The sequence below is a fragment of the Ziziphus jujuba genome, chromosome 1, assembly GCF_031755915.1.
Source record: "Ziziphus jujuba cultivar Dongzao chromosome 1, ASM3175591v1".
In the NCBI taxonomy this organism is placed as follows: domain Eukaryota; kingdom Viridiplantae; phylum Streptophyta; class Magnoliopsida; order Rosales; family Rhamnaceae; genus Ziziphus; species Ziziphus jujuba.
This window is the reverse complement of record NC_083379.1, coordinates 8,653,969-8,677,258: the sequence shown is the minus strand read 5'-3', so window position 1 is coordinate 8,677,258 and position 23,290 is coordinate 8,653,969. Positions and strand designations below refer to the sequence as shown.

At 33.5% G+C, this 23,290-nt stretch overlaps 2 protein-coding genes across 3 annotated transcripts; one reads left to right on the top strand and one right to left on the bottom strand.

The window, feature by feature from the left end:
- The first annotated feature begins 10,603 nt into the window (after window positions 1-10,603).
- On the top strand, window positions 10,604-17,460 carry LOC107414963 (E3 ubiquitin-protein ligase UPL5). 2 transcript variants are annotated; one of them, XM_016023209.4, is made up of 3 exons: window positions 10,604-12,839; window positions 13,291-13,883; window positions 16,047-16,838. In XM_016023209.4, the coding sequence occupies exons 1-3, from the start codon at window positions 10,928-10,930 to the stop codon at window positions 16,056-16,058; spliced, it is 2,517 nt and encodes an 838-aa protein (XP_015878695.3). In that variant the 5' UTR covers window positions 10,604-10,927; the 3' UTR covers window positions 16,059-16,838. The 2 variants fall into 2 exon arrangements, with proteins under 2 accessions (XP_015878695.3, XP_015878670.3); XM_016023184.4 differs by lacking the exon at window positions 16,047-16,838 and adding an exon at window positions 16,856-17,460 and having other exon boundaries at window positions 10,605-12,839.
- Window positions 17,461-18,858: 1,398 nt separating this feature from the next.
- LOC107414994 (uncharacterized) lies at window positions 18,859-20,588 on the bottom strand. Its single transcript, XM_016023234.4, has 2 exons — window positions 20,431-20,588; window positions 18,859-19,791 (listed from the first exon to the last, which is right to left on the bottom strand). The coding sequence occupies exons 1-2, from the start codon at window positions 20,443-20,445 to the stop codon at window positions 19,321-19,323; spliced, it is 486 nt and encodes a 161-aa protein (XP_015878720.2). The 5' UTR covers window positions 20,446-20,588; the 3' UTR covers window positions 18,859-19,320.
- Window positions 20,589-23,290: the final 2,702 nt, after the last annotated feature.

The following is a 23,290-nucleotide window of genomic DNA, read 5'->3' as shown; positions in this document are numbered from 1 at the left end:
ACAATTTTTTTTTTTTTATAAAATATTTGTTAGATTTTTATGGATCTAAATATGCATAATAAATTCCATAAATCATAAATTACTAACCTCCAAACGCAGCCATTGATAAATTAGATTTTTAATCCTGCAAAATAGAAAACAATGTAAAGTAGTGCCTATGGACACACTACTCTCAAACCACTCTCAAATCTCTGAAAACCCTAATATCAAAAATACCGTATGGCATATATTGTTTGCTTGCCCTAGACTTTTAAATAGTCTCTGCAAGTCAGACTTATCCATTAATTTTAACACACATAAAATAATAATAATTTGATAATATAATTATACTAGGAAAAATATGGATAAGTCATTGGGTTTATAAAGAGAGTTGGTCCTCCAGTCCAATGGGCCAACTAGAGTCTTATAGAGAGTGTGTGACCAAGGGCCCTACTACAAAATAATAAAATAAGTCAGTCCCATTAATGGCATAAATAGGCCCTGTAAGTGAGTAATTGATTATGCCAAGTCCACAAATATTAATTTAATTCAACATTCTCCCACTTGGACTGCATAATCATCATCATATAAAATCCAAACTCACTTACTATAGAATCTCCCGAACCATAATGCCATTTCATCCAAATATATATAGTATACCGACAGGGCACAACAATATACTAGACTAGGCAGTAGAGATTCTCTCAGTAAATCTCCCAAAACATGTTACCATTTCAACTGAGCACTTTGCATGCCATAAACTCAGTCTAGGTAGTAGAGATTTACCTAACCATGTGCAATTCCCCAACACACAAAACCATTTCATTCAAGTACATTGCGTATCGACAGGATACAACAATATACCCAAACTAGGTAGTAGGGATTCACCATGGCACTTGTGGATCAACATACACATATACATAGACTAATAGTCTCAACAGGCCTGTAAATACAAGGAGCAATAATATGTGTAATAAATCATCTCATAAATAAATAATGATCCACATACATCAATGTATTAAAATATTCAAAGAAATAAATAATTCTCAACATGGATATTACTACAGAAAACATAACAACCTTCCACTGACCCACAGCAGTCTCAACTGCCTAACAATCCCATACGGGACACATGCTCCTCAAATATGCCTACCGGTAAAGCCTTGGTCAGTGGATCTGCCACCATGCTATAAGTCGGCGTGTGAACAACAGTAATGAGGCCCTCTTCAACTTTCTCCTTTACCAAAAAATTTTTCACATCAATGTACTTCGCACCAGGAGTACCTTTTAAATTATTGGAGAAAGACACCGCTGCAGTATTATCACAATACATCATAATAGGCCTCTCAATGGAGTCAACCACTCCTAAATCACGGATAAAATTCCGTAGTCAAACTGCATGACGGGTAGCCTCATAACACGCCACATATTCTGCCTCCATAGTCGAGGATGCTGTCAGTGACTGCTTGGCACTCCGCCAAGACACAGCACCTCCTGCCATGATAAATATATAACCAGTGGTAGATTTCTTATCATCCACACAACCTTTATAGTCTGCATCACTATAACCCACTACTTCAAGAGAGTTGGTGCGACGATATGTCAACATATGATCTTTAGTACCTGAAGATACCTAAAGACCTTCTTAACTGCTTGGTAATGAATAGGACCAGGATTGCTTATAAATCTACCAAGCACACCCACAGCAAAAGCTATATCAGGCCGTGTACATACTTGAGCATACATCAAACTACCTACTGCTGAAGAATAGCGAACATTCTTCATTGCCATCCTTTCTCTATCATTCTTGGGACACGGATCTTTAGAAAACTTTTCACCTTTCGTAACCGGTACACTTCTAGGAGAACAATTATGCATATCAAATCTCTTAAGAATTCTATCAATATAAGCTCTCTAAGACAATTGCAACACATAATTAGTCCTATCTCGAACAATCTTGATGCCCAAAACAAAAGAAGCCTCACCAAGATCTTTCATATCAAAATGGTTGCTCAACATCTGCTTTGTCTCAGCTAATAGGTCAGTGTCATTAGTAGCCAAAAGTATGTCATCAACATACAACACCAGAAATATAAAACTGCTCCCACTGACCTTCATATATATGCATCTATCAACAACATTCTCCTTAAAGCCATTTTGGATGACAACGTCATCAAACTTAAGATACCATTGTCTTGAAGCTTGCTTAAGACCATAAATAGATTTCTTAAGCTTACAAACCAAATTACCATTCCCTGTTTGTTGGAAACCAACTGGTTGAACCATATATACATCCTCATATAAATCACCATTCAGAAAAGCAGTTCTGACATCCATCTAATGCAACTCCAGGTCATAATGCGCCACAATCGCCATAATAATTCTAAAAGAATCCTTTGTGGATACGGGAGAAAAAGTCTCTGTATAATCAATTCCTTCCTTCTGGCTAAACCCTTTAGCTACAAGTCTAGCCTTATACCTCTCCACTTGATCATTGGAATCCTTTTTAGTCTTAAAGATCCATTTGCACCCAATAAGCTTGCTACCCTCTGGTAACTCAACTAAATCCCAAACTCCATTTGATGTCATGGATTTCATTTCATCTTCCATTGCATCCAACCAAAAATTTGAGTTTGAACTGCTTATGGCCTCCTCATAAGTTACTGGATCTGAATCATCACTTATGTCAAACACATGCTCCTGCAAGTAAACCTCATAGTCATCAGGAATAGCTGATCTCCTAGTCCTTTGTGACCTCCTCAAGGGTACATCAGCATCTGCAATAGCTGGAATATCCTGCTCTTCAACAATGAGTTCATTCTGACCGACTACTGGTTCATCAATTACTAGATCAACAATATCTCTATCAGGAACAACTATACTGGGAATGAAAACACTTTCTTCTCTAAATTGAGATTCTCTTGGACCATTACTATCACCAAACTCAAAATCATCTTCAAAATAAATAGCCCTGTTTGATTCCACGATCCTGGTGATGTGAGAAGGACAAAAGAATCTTGAACCCCTAGATCCTATGCAACAGCCAACAAAATATCCACTAATGGTTTTAGGATCCAACTTCTTAATTTGGGGATTATAAATCCTTACTTCAGCTTTGCAACCCCATATTCGAAAATGATGCAAATTAGGCTTTCTTCCTGACCACAACTCAAAAGGTGTCTTAGGAACGGACTTACTTGGAACTTGATTCAAAATATAAGCTGCCGTCCTTAAAGCCTCTCCCCACAAATAATCTGGCAACCTAGAATTTGCCAACATAGACCGCACCATATCCAACAAAGTTCTATTCCTTCTCTCAGCTATGCCATTTTGCTGAGGTATACCAGGCATCGTATATTGTGCATCAATGCCACACTCACTCAAATAAATAGCAAAAGGCCCTAGGTTCCTTCCAGTCTCATCATATCTACCATAAAACTCACCACCTCTATCAGACCTTACAGTTTTTATTTTCTTATTCTTTTGAAGCTCCATCTTTACCTTAAACTCTTTAAAGGCAACTAAAGAATCTGACTTCTCACGAATAAGCTCAACATGTCCATAACGAGAGTAATCGTCAATGAAGGTAATAAAATATCTATAACCACCCAAAGCAATTGGTGTAAAAGGTCCACATATGTCAGTGTGGATTAACTCCAAAACATCTCCACACCTAGCTAACTTATCCTTTCTTACCTTGGCAGTTAACTTCCCTTTCACACATTCAACACAAGTCAACAGATCAGAAAAATCAAGATTAGGAAGTATCCCATCCTTCACTAACCTTTCCATCCTGTGCCTAGAAATATGTCCCAAACGTTTATGCCATAACATTAAGGAATTATCATTAACTCTTGAACGTTTAGAAGCAACAATCATTAAAATATTATCTTTCTTCTCTTGCTTTCCCTTTAAATTCCAACACTCTATCTTCTTGTGTCCAATTTCATTGCAGTAGCCACACCTTCCATTGAAGTACTCTTTTATTTCTCCTATCTGATAAGCATCATCATACTAAGTATTATTTAAAAGGTCCAAATAATAATACTTCTTATTCATATTAAACTTGATAAATTTCTTTCCTATCTTTTCAAGAAGTTCCTTTGCTACATCAACCTTAGGAATATTAGTATATATAGCTTCATTCATATAATTCTCCATCATCATCATGTAGCACTTATTAGAATGTTTTCAATTCTTATAAAGTTTTCTAATTACTGCATTACTATCATTAGTTGGTATCTTGGGTGAATCTATCTCCAAAGCCAAATCCAATTTCATGAAGGTCAAATTCATAACTAAGGTTTTCTTCCATTTTTGATAATTTGTCCCATCCAATTTCATCATGGCAGTCATAGGCATAAGATTTGGGGTGCTACTAGCTGTAAAAATAGTAAACAACAAGACATTCAAAAATTTAAAAAAAATTCAATTACTATTTTCCAGCCCCTCAACACAAAAACACAAACATAAATATCGCTTAGGGTCTTTGTAGCACTAAAGATACCCTTACGCGGGCCAGGGACAGTCAATCAAATAACCACAATCAAATGCATTGAACTGAATTACCGACAGGGCAACTCAGAACCTGCAATACATGGCATTTAATTAACTTCCACTGCCATTCCAGGCGTCATACAAAGCAACTAGAACTACCGACAGGGTAGCTTAATTACCCGTATAGACCCTGATTAATAAGTGGGAGAAAAATAACATATTGGCAATTTCATGAAATAGGCAAATATAAAACATCCCATCCACTATGCCAATATATATTACATTGGTACACATAATGCAGATAAAATAAGTCTCACGACAGGTGAGTACCTAAAATCCCACACTACTATACCAACTAGGCACAAAGCCTCTTTGGGTAAGCTCACACAATCCAATTTTCCAATCATAAATATTTAATTTAATTTAATAAAATTGGAATGTGATAATTAAACAAATAAACAAACAATAAATAAATAAATTGAACAATTGAATCACTAAATTAATTAATAAATAAACAAAAATAAATCAATAAAAATAAATAAGTTTTTTTTTTTTGGCCTGCTGACGTCATCTGCTGACGTCAGCAAACGACGTGTCGTGCTGACGTCAGCAGATGACGTCAGCAGTAACCCAAACGACGCGTCGTTTATCTCATCTTCTTCACCCAACCGGGTCACGGGTGACCCGGTTCCATTCCAAACAGGTCATGCGACCCGCTATCTTACCCGGCCAAATATCACCGTTCCGGCCACCTTTTCCGACGATTCCGGCGGCGTTAGTTTCGTCTCCAAACGGTCAACGTTTCCCACAAACAATTTTGATTCAGAATCAACTCAAAATAAACATCCAAACAAAAACTAACAAAAAACCCATGGAAACACAAGAAATTCGAGCAAAGTTTAGTCAAAATTGATGCTGTTTGTTGCGTGTATTCTTGGGAAACTTTTCACCAAATCAATTTGGTCCAAAACCCAGAAAATTAGCATGTGAAATTCATGGCCGAAAACCCAGTTTTTTTTTTTTTTTTTTTTTTAACAAGCCCGATATTTACAAATAAATTGTTTTTTTTTTTTTTTTTTTTAAAGAACAAACAAAAACGACCATGAGTATATACATCTACGTAAATAATTAATCTTGAATCTCAAAACTTACATATGTACACAATTCAAGAAAGGAAAAATTAATGTAAAGCAACGTGTATATATATATCTAGAACACTGATAATAATGGCAAAAAAAAAACACAGATCAATATTCACATGCTAGCTGCAATAAACTACAAAGAAATTTACTATGCATATTAACCATGTGCTCTGATACCAATTGTTAGATTTTTATGGATCTAAATATGCATAATAAATTCCATAAATCATAAATTACTAACCTCCAAACGCAGCCATTGATAAATTAGATCTTTAATCCTGCAAAATAGAAAACAATGTAAAGTAGTGCCTATGGACACACTACTCTCAAACCACTCTCAAATCTCTGAAAACCCTAATATCAAAAATACCGTATGGCATATATTGTTTGCTTGCCCTAGACCTTTAAATAGTCTCTGCAAGTCAGACTTATCCATTAATTTTAACACACATAAAATAATAATAATTTGATAATATAATTATACTAGGAAAAATATGGATAAGTCATTGGGTTTATAAAGAGAGTTGGTCCTCCAGTCCAATGGGCCAACTAGAGTCTTATAGAGAGTGTGTGACCAAGGGCCCTACTACAAAATAATAAAATAAGCCAGTCCCATTAATGGCATAAATAGACCCTGTAAGTGAGTAATTGATTATGCCAAGTCCACAAATATTAATTTAATTCAACAATATTAACATATTTTCAAAAACTTGCATTTAATATTATATATAATTTAAATTAAAAAATTAAGAATAATAAAAATTTTGTCAAATATAAGAAAAATACTATAAAAATTGTACACATGTGTAAAATCGGTTAATTAAGCTTGAAAATCATCCAATCCAAATTAAACTGATTATAAGGAAAATTGAATGAAACCAAACTTAAGCAATACAATTTAATCGGTTTAATTAGTTTTAAATGCCCATTTCTAAATGTCATTGTGTATGATGTGTCTTCCAAAGTGGTGCATTGAAAATTGAAACCAATGGCTTATGACACATCCTTTGTTGGGGGGGTGGGGGGGTGTGGTGGTGGGTGTGGTGTAGGAGAAGGCTTATGACATGTTGAGCATGGCTTTTTTCCAACATAAAGTGGTACGCCTAACTTTTTCCAGCATAAAGTAGTACATGAATATGTCAAATTGTTAATCGTGAATCCTGATATAGTTTTGCAGAGATTGAACGGCCAGAATTTGGTGTTAGTATTTTTAAACCATGACCGTCCATCCAAGAATGTCTCAAAAGTCATGGATCATTTTCTATTGAACGTCTTTAGCCAAAAAAAGAAAAAAAAAACATTTATATATATAAATATATATATTGAAGGTCCGCAAGTTGTTTTTCCTCATCTGTTCATTAATAATATGAATGGTTAATGCAAATTAATGTATTATTCATGGAATTGCTTGCAATAAATAAATAAATAATCTCAAGTTTTCTCAGAAGAAGCAGATTTTATGTTATCGATCATTGATGTTAACTCTACACTGAATTCAATAAAGTAAACTAAAAACTATTCCTTTCCAATTTAATATCAGTAAATATTTATCATAAACATTTACCAAATACATTTGTTAATATATTAATTAATTTACACATTCATATATTTTACATAATAATACTATACTACAAACTTGTAAAGTTGATTTTGCTAGTAAATCACACATTTAAAATTAAAAAAATTGTAATTTCAAAATACCAAAATGAATAGAAATTATTGTTAGTATTAAAAAAATAATAATACTATAAAAGCTTGTAAGGGTGCTCAAACAGGGAAAGGTGGGAGCCATTGAAGTAAAATGCCAGAGAAAACCGTGGAAATATTGATAAAAAGAAATGGGTGCAGCGCAGAATCACCCTACCTTCCAAGGACATATTCTTTTACAATTTAGACAAAACCAGCTCCATTTCTTTTTTTTTTTCTTTTTTCTTTTTTTTTTTTTGGTGGTTATATTACATTACATTTGACTGTTTGAAATATAGTCCAAATTGAGGGTAATTTTCAGAACTGATTGAACTTTTTCTTTTCTTTTCTTTTCTTTTTTTTTTTTTTGTTTGCCTTTTCTCTTTTTTTTTTTTTTTTTTTTCCCTTACACGTTGGCCAAAACTTTTGACAAATAAAACTTTCCTATTATTTTTTAATTTATTTTTATTGTTTTTATTCTTATTTATGGCGTTCCAAATTCCAACTCGATATACAAAGCCGCATATCACCGACATTGGTGTCTGATCTACACCCACGCGGCTACTTGCTGATCGCCGCTTTTCTTCTCTTCTTTGCCGGTTTTACTTTTTTTCTTCTTTTTTTTAATTAAAAAAAAGGAATAATTATAAGAAGTTTCTTGGTTAACTCTAAAGAGAAAAAGAGTGCGAATGATGAATTAAATCCAACCGGCAAAGCGGTCACAGAAAAGAGAGGTGTCAGGTAAGGTTTCACTACATTCATGTCCACCATAACAATTTTTTTTTTTATTTTTCAATTTTTTTTGGCCTTTTTCATATTAGGATGGAGATTTGAATTCCAACTCTCCTCAAAAACCGCATTCCAAAACAGCAGATTTTGCCTTCTATGACATAATACAAGTAAATATATCATATTCATAATTTTTAATAAATAGTTAGAAAAAAAAAAGCATTTATTATGCATCAATATATCAATATTTTATATAAAATTGATCTCTACAAAAATATACTTTTCCATATTAATTTTCTTTCGGTTTTAAAAAATGAAAAAAGAAATTAGATAAATTTTAAAAAGTATCATATAAAATCTAATAGATTAATAAAGATAAATAAAAAAAGGATAAATCTATGATTAAATGTTTTATCAAAATTTTGATATGATAACTTTTAAATAGTTTATATGTTTATATATATATAAAAATATCAATTTAACACCATTAAAAAATTAATACATAATTGGTTAACAAAATTTTGATAAAAAAATTGATATCTATAGCATTGCTTATAAAGAAAATGCATAAGATCATCTCCATCTCCAGTAAGTTATTAGATTAGGATTGTTAACTATGTATGATACAAAAAATGGAAGGGTTTCCAATCTGTATAGTATAAATACAAATGTTAAAATAGACATTCAACTTAAAAAGCAATCTTTGATGGTTTCCGTCTAAATTTATATTAATTAACCAAAAAAGTATTATTTATTACCGATAGAGAGATCAACGTGTTAAATAGCAGCTGTTACTAATGAACATTATTAAAAAAGCCTACATATTAAATAACAATATAAATGGTTAGTGTTAAAAAATTCACTTTTAATATTTTAGTGTAAAAAATAATAGAATTATATATTTTAGTTAAAATTTTCCACATGATAGTCATCAATAGTAACAAATAGCAAAATTCAATTAATTATGCATAATTTTTTTGTTTCTTTAAAAAAATAATAGTAACAATTGAAAATAATGTATGTATCTATTTTTTTTCCATTTAAAAAAATTATACTTTTGATAAAAATTGTTTTGTTGAATCACATTCCTTAACAATGTTTATTTTTTCTTTTATCACAACAGTTTGATAAAATCTTTATACACAGTCATTTGAGAGTTGTTTTTTTGTTTTTTTTTTAAATGAATGTTTATTTTTTTAATGTAACAAAAAAAATTAGTAATCTAATAGCCTTTAGAAATGCTCTAAACAGGAATCAATATTTTTACAAAATAATAATAATAATAATAATAATAATAATAATAATAATAATAATAATAATAACAGGATTATATCTAGCTATGATTAGTTTTGATATGTTATAAAATATATAAATTCAGAATTGAGGTTTTTTGGTTTTCTCTTGCTATTTCACCTATAATTGTTTTCATTTTAAATCACAACTTGTTATATAATTTTATTCAAAATGTTGCACACGACTTATAATTTGATTTAAAATGTTTTCAATGAAGAAAAATAAAAAGTAGACTTCAGTTTCCAACTGAAAAACCAATTCATGAAATATAAGAATTTAATAAATTTTATTTTCTAAAAGATTTGCTAAAGGATGCTTATGGTTAAATTTGATAAAATACAATTACTTCATATGCGTTATACAAATGGAGCCATAAAATGATTTTTCCTATAAACATTTTTTTTTAGAAAAAAAAAAAAGCCAATAAAAACTCAATTCAAATACACTTTTAATCGATAATGTATTGAAAAAAAAAAAAAAAAACTAGTATAAACCTATGAAAAATTATGGATGTATTAGCAAGACTCTTCAACTTTAACTCCATCCTATTATCAAAAGTTCTATTCGCAAAAATTCTATTATCCTTGAGAAAAACAATTTTATAAATCGTGTGAATATTACTCTATTAAATAAACTAGTCTGAGTGTCAAATAGATCGATAATAATTTAAAAAAAAAATAAAGAAAAAGAAAGAAAAGCATACACGTTTTATCTTCTTTTTTTTTTTTTAACTTAAAATTATTGTTTCTTAAAATTAAAAATAGTCTTATATTTTTATACCTCTCATAAGAATTGTATGTTTTTACGTTCATGAACAATACGTTTATCCGTTTGTTCAATAAGAAAAGCTTTTGTGTCACGGCAATTGCGATGTAATCATGGTATTTGAGGATTTTTCTTTATTTATTTTAATATATAATACATTTTTGTTTTTGATACAAGGTAAATACCGAGTATATATTTATTTTGTTGTTAATTGGACTCCAAGTCTGAATGTTTTTATGTCTAGTTGGAAAGAAATCAGAAACACATTCTCAAAATAATCAAGAATACTGTTTATAAAAAATATAATATATAATTATGCGCACGTGATTGATCAACCGATTAGGATTGATCGGAACATATCAAATGCAACAGTAGCCGTTAAACTCCAGAAACGATTCATGAAACAAACGTGGGTGGTTCCGCACGCAAGCACAGCACTAGCAGGGCTATTTTGGTAAGTTGATAAATATTAGTATATAAAAAGCATAATTAATTTAATAATATATATAGTTATGCAATAGCGTAAGAAAGAGTATTTTCTCAAGACGGCTGTGAGAAATGACCAGAAGGAGGAATTCCGATCGTGTTTTCTTCTGAAATATCCGAGACATTATTTGTGTATTGGTCTCGCCCATAAATACACAACCCAGCAAATTTTATAGTTTCGGGTATATTTTGTTGTGATAGTTTTATTAATTTTTGGGTAATTTTTTTTATTTTTATTTTTTTTGCGTTTTGGGTTTGGAGGAAGCGCCGGTACGAAGTACGGTTTTCCATGAGCTCGCGCCAACCGTACGCTTAATTTTCGCAAGCCGACGGCGGGGGCTCTACCATAAATGTCTATCGTAGAAAGCCCAACCACCGTCGATTGCGTTCGCCAGCGCAGCGGCACAACCACCATAGCCGCCGTCGATCACCACCACCGGCACTCGTCTAAGCGCAAGCTGGACGATTATGGTGGGCCCACCTTTGACGACTTCAACGAGGAAGAGGACGACGACGCCGTTTTCTCTGACTTAGTCTCAGTCAGGATGAGGAAAGACGGACCTAACGCCGTCAATTCCACGTTGGACAGTGGGTTGGACGGAGGCCCGCCGTTCCCTTCCTCCGCTGCCGCCGCCGCCCCCTCCGCTTCCTCGGAGCCCGCTAGGGTTTCCGATGCCCGATCGGTATCCTACGGAACGGGAACGAGCCAGTCCGAGTCGACTCGGTCCCCTTCCATGTTGCAGTTCTTCATCAGAATGATCTCCGAGGGCAATAATCTTGTAATCCACGCGTGCCCTCACGACACCGTGAAATCGCTCCACGAGCGAATACAGGCAATCACGGGGATACCTCTGTTCGAGCAGAGGCTCATATACAGAGGAAAGCAGCTCCAGTGGGAACAGTCACTCGCCGAGTGTTCCATCCAAAACGACGCTGGTTTGCAGCTGGTGGGTCGCATGCGAAGTACGGAACACCCTCAAGCTTGGCAGCTCATAGACGACATTGTTTCCGTGGTCTGCAGGCTCTGTAAAGGCGAATCCATCCCTTCGGCGCAGAAAGATATCAAGAGCCGCATATCCAAGTACTTTGAAATGATTCCAAAAGAAGAGAATGAATCGGCAACCAGTCATCTCCAGATATTCATGTCTTCTTCGGCTCCCGCGGCTTTGGTGATGCTCTACGTTTCGCCCATTGAGGTTAACAAGAAATGCGGCGAGTCCTCTATCAAGCATTTCTTGAGTTTGAGCCGCCCTTCTTTATCGAAACATTTGCAGAACCAGTGTGCACCTATGGTCTTGGAGTTTTGTAAGTTGCTTAGGAGAGTTGGGTACGAGGACCCTTTGTATATCGCCTGCAGGAATGCTTTGGGTTCTTTGTTGGAAAGTATTGGCATTTCGACTCCTGGGTTGACATACTCTGAAAATGTCAATGAATTGTTTGTGGTGCAAGAAATTTTCCCATTTGTTAGTGAGTTGGCAAACAGGTTGTCTAGAGATTTGGTTTCTAGTATGGAATCACCCACCAGCGTTGGGTCATTGGAGGTTGATGTTCGTGATTTCGCAACTTTCATGCTTCATTTGCGGACTGCCATTACTGAGCAAGTGGGTTTTAAGGGTCCAATTTCGGTGTCAATGAGTGGGAGAGGATATAGGCATCCCTTGTATGGGGAAGAGATTGAGTATCTTCACCATGTTTTTCGTGATTTACTGAGCAAAATGGATCAGTGCCTTAGCTACATGGAAAAGTGTTTGGCAGAAGGTGATATAACTCATTCACGATCGTCTGAGTACCTTGCCATTTTGAAAGAATTGAATAGCATCTCTAAACTTTATCAGGGTGCTGAAGGAGATTTTTGGGCTGTTTTGAGGCTTAGAAAGTTTTCACTCTGTCGGTTGATTATCAAACATGCTAAGCGAACTGATGATCATCGCTGGATTCTTGAGCAAAAGGATGTTCTTGATTTTGAATCCCGGAGGCATTTGGCAATGATGATGTTTCCTGAGGTGAGAGAAGACTATGAGGAGCTGCATGAGATGCTAATTGACAGGGCTCACTTGTTGGAAGAATCGTTTGAGTATATTTGGCGTGCGGATCCGGAGTCACTTCATGGAGGTCTGTTTATGGAGTTCAAAAATGAGGAAGCTACGGGCCCAGGTGTTCTGAGGGAGTGGTTTTTTTTGGTATGCCAAGCCATATTCAATCCACAAAATGCACTCTTTGTGGCATGCCCTAATGACCGCAGAAGGTTCTATCCCAATCCTGGTAAGTTTCCTTTGTCTTTTTATAGATTGCTTCTATAGAAAACGTGTGAGTTTTTACAATTCTTTGTGCTTATTTGTCTGAAAATATTATCTTTGTTGCAATTGGTTGGCTTTCCTAAGGTTGATTTGATATTGCATGAATACAGAATCAGGAGTAAATTCAACTTTATAAGCATGATAATGTATGTAATAGAAATATGACACGCCCCTAATGTTTTGATTTATAAATTTGGCCATAAGGGTCATAGGTGAGTTTGAGTTTTGTGTGAGAGAGAGGAGGAGAAGAGAGGAGAGAGAGAAGTTTATTGATTGATATGTTCTATTTCACTTAAGGCCTATTTGTGATAATCTACATCCTATATTGGATAGCTGTAGTATTCAGAAGTGTGAAAAATAATAAGACAAATAGAATCCTTTGATTGCATTCCAGTTATTCATTTTTCTTCTTGCAGCTTCTCAGGTGGATCCAATGCACCTCAAGTATTTTACCTTTGCTGGTCGGGTGATTGCATTGGCCTTGATGCACAAAGTGCAAGTAGGCATAGTCTTTGATCGAGTGTTTTTTAAGCAATTGGCTGGAAATTTTTTAATCTCTTTGGAGGATGTACGTGATGCTGATCCATGCTTGTATAGTAGCTGCAAGCAGATACTAGAGATGGATGCCGAGTTCATTGATTCGGATGCTCTTGGATTAACATTTGTTAGAGAAGTTGAAGAGTTAGGATCCAGAAGAGTTGTAGAGCTTTGCCCTGCTGGGAAAAGCATTCCTGTGGACAGCAAGAACAGGAAAGATTATGTCAATCTTCTTATTGAGCATCAGTTTGTCACATCCATTGCTGAACAGGTATCACATTTCATGCAAGGCTTTGCTGACTTGCTTTGCAATTCACGCCTCCAAAAGTTCTTTTTCCAAAGCTTAGAGCTTGAAGATCTTGACTGGATGCTATATGGAAGTGAAACTGCTATTAGTGTTGAAGATTGGAAAGCTCACACTGAGTACAATGGCTACAAGGAGACTGACTCGCAAATAGTCTGGTTCTGGAAGGTATGCTCTTGCATTCTGGTTTCCTCAGCTGTAAATGTGTATGTGTTTTCTGACTTTCTTTCTATTCAGTTTATGTGTACGATCAACAACACTTCATATGTATTGTGGTGCTGATTCATTATTTTAATATTCCTTGTTATTTTTAATCTGAATGCTTATTAGCGTGTAGTGGTCCATAGCAAATTAAGAAGAAGTTACAATATAGAAGACCTAGCATAGAGTATAAGATCCCTTCCTTATAATGCATGTGTTTTAAGCTAAATAAATACAGCTCCTTACAAGTCTCATTAGACGTTCTTGTAAAACAGAGGATGTCTGATGCTGCACTTTACAAATATAAATGACCTACAAATTACCTTATAAATACTAAACTCACAGCTCAGCAGTTCAATCCTCGCACTCTTTCTTAGTTATAAATATGAATTTTTATGTGATTCTAGAATTCCAAATTTCAACCACAAAAACATCCGCTTCATATCATAAATCCCTCCAAACAGTATCCATCTTAGTATCTGTTTGGCAAAGCTTTTTTTGGGACTAAAGGCTCTATTTGAATGCCAAAAGTTCTTTTGTTAAAAAATAAAGGTATTTGGCAAGAGTCAATAAGTACTTGTTGACCCAAAAAACAGCTTTTTAAAGCTGTTTTAGAGAAGTCTAAATTTTGTGCTTTTGTAAAAAAGTTCTTTTTTTAATTTATATAGAAACTAAATAAACATTTAATACAGCTTAATGAGCATTTAATGCAGCTTTTTTATTTACAACCAAACATTTATTAGCTTTTTAATAGAAGTTCTTTTTCAAAAAGATTTATTATACAAAGCTTTACAGGTTAAAGCTCTATTTTCATCAGCTATACCAAACAGTTCCTTATTGTTGGCCAATTCAAACCCCAATAACTTCTTTTTAAAACCTAAACCTTTAAACTCTTCAGGTACCTTTACTGACATTTATTAAGCTGCCTACACTGTGGTTGGTGTTTTTTTGGCTAGTCTTTATCTTGGTTGAATCGATAATGAAATTATTAATTCCATTATTTATTTTACTAGCTATCTGGTATTCTCTGTATAATAATGTGAGTCTCTTTATGTATATTTAGGTATAACTTATTTATGAGTTTAGTGGCAAAGCTACTATTTCCTCTAGCAAAGGTCCAAACTTCAAAAACCCCCCACCCGTAATATAAAAAAAAATGAAATAATAAAAAAACAGAGCTATAGAAACAGTTCTAGGATGATTGTTCGACTATAACGTAATTGAACATAAAAAATGTTTGATTGTTGACTAATGGGTAGCTTGAAAGAAGAGAAGTTTTTATACATGAGTCTCTGACGCTGCATTATGTTTGCTGTTTGAAAGAAATGCATACATATTAGTCGTCAAATTTCATTTCCAAGCTGCCAGTCAATTGTAGATAAAATAGTATCTGGGGATACAATGATCATAGGAATTTTAGCGATTGCATTGTTACACAGGATTCTTCTTAGGATGTTGATGGGATTCTAATTTCTTATTTTACAGAGAAGTTGCCTGAAGTTATTGAGACTAATTTCGGTTCTTTCTTTTTTGGTGCCCATAATTCTTCATGGTCTCCTTTTGGTTCTTTTCGCTTTATAATAGGCTACTATTGCTTCATTATATTGTAAATAATGTGAATATTTGATTGGAATGGCTCTGCTTCGTCCTATGTTAAATGAGAGTTTTCTTTCTTGGCATTCCAAGTCCAAGGTAAAAAGGAAGAAGTAGAGCATGCATCTTTCAGAATCATTTGTGCCTTAATATCAAAATTTGAGTTCATAAGGTTCAATTCAAAAAATGTAGTCATGAATTATTTGTGCTCTTTCAGCGCTCACTGGCATGTCTGTTTCTTTGTGATATGTAATTAATTTTTCAGAAATTTTCAAATGGGAAGATTGTAATCTTATAAGGGATGCTTCTTTTCTTGTTTCTCTTTAGCTGTAGTTTCCCTTGAAAAAAAAAAAAAAAAAATGGAAATAATAGCTTTTGGTTCAAAGTTATGATTTCTAGGAAAGGAATATGAATAAAAGCTTGGAGATTTTAGGAGTTCTTTCTTTATTAGAATAGAGAGTCATGAGGTCATAGCTAGAGGATTTTTTTCTTTATCACATCTTTAACAAGTTTTTTTTTTTTTTTTTTACTTGACAGTGGATGTTTTGATGTGGAGCCTGTTTTGTTTGAATTGAGGAATTTAAAGAATTTTTGGATGTCAGCAGAACATATAGGTTCATATCAGTTGCTTATGACTGACCATAATTCTCCAATTGATTGTATTTTGAGGGAAAGGTATTTTATGGTGTCTCGTGTCTGCCATTTATGGTGTCTGGTGCCTGTTATTTGCTAATTAGATAGTTTCACATGTGATGGAAGAAACCATGAAAAAACCATGTGGAGATGCTTTGCAATTAAAGGGAACTTTTGGTGGATGGGAGGAACCTTTTCTAGAATAAATTTGGATATTTCAAACTGTATACATGAGGTTGAATAGAGAATTACAGCAATGGATACAAGAAGATTTGTGTAATGGTATATATGTAGCCCATGCCAAATTCTATGTTATTATTGGTAGGATTTCCTTGAGCTTCAATCAAAAGTAGTTTTATTTTGCATATGATTTATTGAATGGCTTCTGTATCAACAATTGTTTTATATTGCATCTGAACTATTGAGTGCCAAGTATTTCTATCTGTTCTCTGATTCTTGGAAAGATACAAGATTTATAAGGAATGACATCCTAACAAAATGAAAGGATGGGTTTGGGCTAATGGTGTGTGGGGGGGTGAAGAATCTATAGCAACCATTTTCATATATTGTTGTGTAAACCTGATGCATTAGTTTAACTGGCACTAATTGAAAGCTTTATTTTTTATTAATAACAAAAATTTTGTCTATGTAATGCCTAACTTTTTAGCAATTTGGTGTTGAAACTAAATTATGTCCCTCAAACTTGAGCACAGATTGTAGAGGAAATGTCAGCAGAGCAAAGAAAGGTTCTTCTCTTCTTTTGGACTTCTGTGAAATATCTTCCAGTTGAGGGTTTCCGTGGCTTGGCTTCTCGTCTTTACATCTACAAGTCTTCGGAACCTCATGATCACTTACCTTCATCACATACATGCTTTTACCGGCTGTGTTTCCCACCTTATCCATCAATGGCCATGGTGCGGAAACGCATTCAAATCATCACCCAAGAACATATTGGCAGTAGCTTTGGTACATGGTAATATTAGGTGCATCTGAATTTGGGATAAAGGAGAAATTTGACTGCACATAAAAGATTTGAACTCAGCTTGTACAGATTATAGGGTTAATTTTCATCTGTCTTGTCAGTAAACTAAGTAAGAAGGTGCTCTAGTCTTTTGGTTTTGTCCTTTGTTTAAGGAAGCAATGTCATTGCTCTTTTTCTTGACTGTTAATATAGGTATAGTATAAATAAAACAGGGACTGGAAGTAAAATTTTAAGCTTTCATGAAAATTTCTTGTAATAGCTGTTGGTTTTCCGTGACTTGTAAGTACACAGAGATCAAGCAATGACATGCAATTCTATAGAAAGATTTACCCATCACTTTCTCTTTATTGATGTTATGCTCTTTAGCTACATATATGATATGTATATGATATTGTGAAAATATTTAAAATTGCTTCCTTTTTTTAGGTAAGATTTAAAATTGCAGCAAATGCAAGAGATTTTGCATATTTGATTATAAGGGTCAATTGTGACTTTATGGTGAATGCTTTTAACATGTTCTCAATGTAAGTTGCACTGGGGAAATTTGATCCAGATTTGTCACTTGTTTGTCCCTTTCCAGATTTGGCACTGTCTTGAAGCATGTTTACTTTTGTTTTTCTCCGGACATGATACATTGAGTGAGGTTTTTTTCCTTTTTTTTTTTTTTTTTTTTCCTCCTTTTTTTTCTTTTTTGGTTGTTTTAATCAAACTAAGAATACGAGGGTTAACATCAATGGTCATAAGAATGTTTAATCGGATGATAATGTTGTCAAATGAAATGTTATTGTAGACTTGAAAAAGAACATTTAAACTAGTCGTTTGTGCAAAGCTTTCATCTTATTCTGGTTATGTTAATACGTACTGTATGCTAATCCAACTTAGAATGAAAATCTGAGGAAGAAGAATTAAGTAAACCTCCTATGTAGAATCTGATATCGAGGTGAGAATATAAGACATCTCTTATACATGATCTTGGTTTTTCCTGGCTAGTATCAAGCTTTGGACCAATTTAGTGCTTTTATTCCATGTTGATCAAAATTTTTGGTGAATTTGGAACTTTGATGCAAGAGAATTGTGGCAGAAATGAATTATTATTATTTTTTTTTAACCAAATGTTCATTGCTGAAATAGATTCTTTTTTGAATAAGTTGGGAGTGTGAAAGTACATGATTATAATCTTGCACCAATTTCCATTCCCGTCCGTAGCTAATGAAAATTCGATGCAGGACCCGGCTACGTTCCATTTTTGTTTTTTTTTTTTTAAATAAAAAAAAGAAGAAAAGAAGGCAACATAATGGGCTTTTTTTTGTTTTATTCTTGGGTGTGTGACGTGTCCCCAAGCAACCCTCCTTTTTCTCCTTGTCCCGGGATGATCATGTGTTTTTGCTCTTATGGGGCAATTAACTTTCAAACATACGTATGTATTATTGGTTGTTACATTCTATAATAGTTAGCCTTTTAAAACTGAAGGAAAACATTAGTCTCCAACTAATTTCTTCATTGTTGTTACTCCATTTTCTAACTAAATAGTCCAATTTATTTAAATCTTATTATTATTTATTTGTGCATTGATCTATAAGCTGCTGTAAGAATAGAAAAAGACTAAACATGAGGCTATATAAGTTTCTAAACAATATACGTTGGTCAGTTATTTTGAATCAAGATAATAATAATAATAACAACAACAACAACAACAATGATAATAATAATAATAATAATAAAAAGAAGAAGAAGAAGAAGAAGAAGATAGTTTAATTATTCAAAAACCCTAGTAAAAAAGATCACATATCATCACAACATTATCAAACTCATTTTTTGACCCCTCCCAACATTTCACACTCCACATAGCACATGTACAATCAATCCTTAAATGTTTATCTATAAGCATGCATCGATGTTTTGCTTTAACATATATATAAATAATTAAAACCCCCACATATGCCACAGTGCGAGTATGCTTAGCTAGCTTGGTCCCCAACTTGCTTAATAGTAAATTTTAGCTTCCAAATTTCCAAACCTTACTTATATAATCATAAACTAATATATGAAAATGAAAAAAACAACAAGACCAAAAAAATATATGTAATAATAATAATAAAATAAGCAAAAGCTGACCAACTTTGACATGCAACCCACAAACTACTCTCTTCTTCCCTTCCTCGTTCACTGTCTACTCTTTTCACTTGGACAGATCTTCTAGTCTTCAGTTTTCTCAACTGGAATTTCTGTGCTGGTCTCCTTTGCTTCTTCAGCCGGTTTCTTTTCCTCGACCGGAGCCGGCTCAACCGCCTTCTCAGCGGTGGTCTCTTCTTTCACCTCCTCAACAGCAGCAGCAGCAGCAGCAACAGGCTCTTCAGCCTTCACGGTCTCTTGAGTGCTCTCTTCCACTGCTTTCTCTGCAGCTGGTTCTGGCTGATCCTCTGTCTTGACCTCTGCTTCTTCGGTCACTTTCACTTCCTTGGTCTCTGCAGCTTCCTCTTCCTTAGCGGCAGATGGTTGCTCTGCAGCAGCTTCAGGTGCTGCTTCTTTTGCTTCTTCTTGTGTGGTTGCTGTCTCAGTAGCAGCCGGGGTTTCTGCAACTGGCTCTTTTACGGTGGCTGTGTCCTCTGTCTTGATCACCTCTTGTGTTGTCTCATTCTCTTTGACCGTTGCTGGTGTTTGTGCAACCTGCATGTACCCGAAATCTTAATCACTTATATAAGTTCCAGTTGACAGATTAGAGAACTGATAGTGAAAGTGATGTAATCTTATTTAACTTAGACTCAAAAAAAAAAAAAAAAAAAAGGAGAAATAATTTAATGTTAAACTAGAACAGATTAGATCCTCAGCATATTTTTTATTATATATATCCATCAACTGGTTTTGAATGAAAAAGGATTTTTATTTTTATTTTTTTTTGTAGTGATAAATCGATAGGTTGATCAAAAAAGAGAGTTCATCATTGATCATTGATCGTATCCATATTACATATATACCTATAATCCCGATCAACTTGTTCTATATGATTACTCAAGTCAGAGCTTGCTGTGCTGATCATGTTGATCCAATCCCAATTTTCATTTCATACAGATTTTATACTCCCAAAAAAAAAAAAAAAAAAATTTAACATGGACTGAAAATCTGACTGCTTCAGATGAGCCGATCCAAATTTTATGAATAATATTTATTAAAAAAGAAGAAGAAAATAACTCCGAATCATGAACCGATCAGCAAATAAAAAAAATAATAAAAGATCAAAAGATGATCATGACCACGAACTAGCTAGAGATTATATATATATAGGATTAATAAGTTTGAGCTAATTACCTCAACAGTGGCCATTTCTTCTAAAGCAAAAGGGTAATGAAAATGAAAGAAAAAGTTTGGAAAAAGAGAGAATAGAGTTTTAGGTAGCTAGGAGGGATCGATATAAGGAATGCTCTGCTTGCTAGCTATGTGAGATATAAGATATGATGAATGTGAGAGGTATATATAGAGGGTATAAGCATTAAGGAGTGCTTCAAAATACTTTAATAAAATCGAAATAAAAATAAAAATAAAAATAAAAATAAAAGTTGAAGAAATCAAAAGGGGTGGGGTAGGGTGGGGTGGTGTGGTGGAAGAGAATGTGAGCACTTGAAGAATCTTTGGCAAATTTGACACCTCATGTCACTGGCACAAATTAAAGGACAGTTAGCTTGTCTAGTTGTAAATGTTTCTCCTTTGTAATTTTTTTTTAAATTTATTTCAATTTAAAAAAGCAAATAATTATACAAAATATATATGATTACTATTTTTTATTTCTATTATTATTAATTCATTGCTTTTGTAGACAATGAATTGGAAATGCCAAATGGTGGAAGCAATTTCTCATATCAGCATCATATCTTTCTTTCGAGTGGTTCAATCTGTGTTTTGTGCAGTAGGCCATATAGGAAACTGACTATCATGCATTCATGTTCCTGATTTTCTATATGTCTCCCTACTAATTTTTTTTTTTTTTTCTTTTCATGTAAAATTGTGACAAACTATCATGAAATATACATAAGACTCATAATAAATTTGTTAGTTTGAGCTTTGAAATATAAATTAATAAGCTAAGTTTATAATTTAGTAAAGAAACAAATAAGGAATGTAATTTATTTGCACCAGTATGTACGACTAATCTCATTTATTTATTTCAGCCAGTACTAATCTCATTAAAAATATGTAAAAATTAAGTATTTTGCATATATATTTTTATGTAAACAAAACTACATTGCCTCTTAATTTTATCGTTTTCGCTAAATGCCAAATAAGCATGGCATGGGCTATGCAGAGAATCTGCAATTACTCCAATGCTGTCATTTGATTTGAAATAATTTGGTAAAATAACCATAGTGTTTTTTTTCTTAAGAAATAAAAATAGATTAGTTCCAAAATTTTGATTATTTTTTGTTTTAAAAAGAAACATAATGGAATATTAAAAAATAATAAATAATAAAGGCGAACTTTTTACTATTATGGTCAAAAATGTTAATTTAAAATTTTAAGGTTTCCATAGGTTGCGTCATTTATTCATAGAATCATGGTCACACCTACATTGATGACTTTTTTTTTTTTTTTTTTTTGGGGAAACCAAAATCAAAATCAGTATGATGTGTAGACGTGATCCAAACAAAAGCCAACAAACGGTTCTAGGGCGGTGGAGAAAGCGGGACCCACAACACCAACTGCGATCATTAACGTCCAAAATTAGGCCCACACCACTAATTTGGTCCCACAGAGAAAATATTAAAAACGCTGACGTGGCCAACTTTTGGTGGCCATTGATTAAGCCCATTGCGCTTTGCTTTAAAAGACTTTGGGAACCGCCCTTCCCGTAAAGACGAACGTTCCTCCCTCTCTTCCTCCTGTGGGGCCCACCATGTTTGATGCTTTCCAGATAGGATCCTCGTGATACTGGGCCCCACATGCAGCCGTCAGATATGCCACGCTGGAACACACTCATCGCTCTGATCATGTGTTCATAGAAAATGTCCAACCCAACACTCATCTCTCTCAAAGATTTCGATTTTCTTTTCAAATGAATTACCACCAAAACAAAAATATTTATCTATTTTTTTACTCAAAGTTACCGTTCCATGAGGAAGAAATCATGAAAAATATGAAAGGCGTTTTGGTAGTTCTAAGGAATTAGGCTCATTGTGAATTATAGATCCGTGAATTTAGTACAACATGTTGCTCAGATTAACTTGATTTTTGGACTTAATCCACTCTCACTGGTTGCCTCGAACTTGGTTTCATCCGTCCAATTGTTTTTTCGTCTTTTAATACAACAAAAATAAAAAAACAAAAACGTTTATCAAAGCACACTAATGCTATTATTATTACAATAATAACGCACTAATATTATTATTATTATTATTATTTTTGGTAAATAACACACTAATATTATTTATGAGAATAAATAACACAACGATATTGTGATGACAATAGTAAATAACACATTAATATTATTATTATTATTATTATTTTCTGAAACACACTAATGCTATTTATGAGAATATATATGTATTCTTGGCATGACTAACTATTCTGGTATGGAACAATTGTGTGGTCAGACGAGGAATTTTTCAAATTTTTAAATTGAATATAAATGGATTTAACTATTTAAAAATATTAAATTATATGTATTTTATATGATAGATTTAATGTGATATGTAATCTAGTAGTTTCAAAAAATTAAGTTTATTTATCTTCAATTTTAAAAGTTAAATATATTCTTGTCTAAGCTGGATTGTAACATCTAAACTATCCAACTAATAACTTTTTACATCATAGCTTAATGTTCAATAAGTAATGCCTACCATGTATATTTATACACTTGTTCTAAATGTAAAGTGAAAAAAGTTGATAAAAAAATTTGGACGGTGGAGACTGCCCCACCAAGTAAGGATTAGACAAATTAATATAATTAATTTAAGCTGGAGCAAAGCATGTATAATTGCTCAACATCAGTCGGACAACACACTCTCATGGCTTTAATGAAAGTAGGCATCTTTGTCCACAACTTCTTGGATTGTGAATGGGTCCCCCCATATTTCAACGGTTAGTATAAAATCCTACTACATCAATAGAATTTATAAATTCATGTAAAATGGTTACTAATCTACTCTCACTCTCAAAAGTAGACTGGTAGTACGTA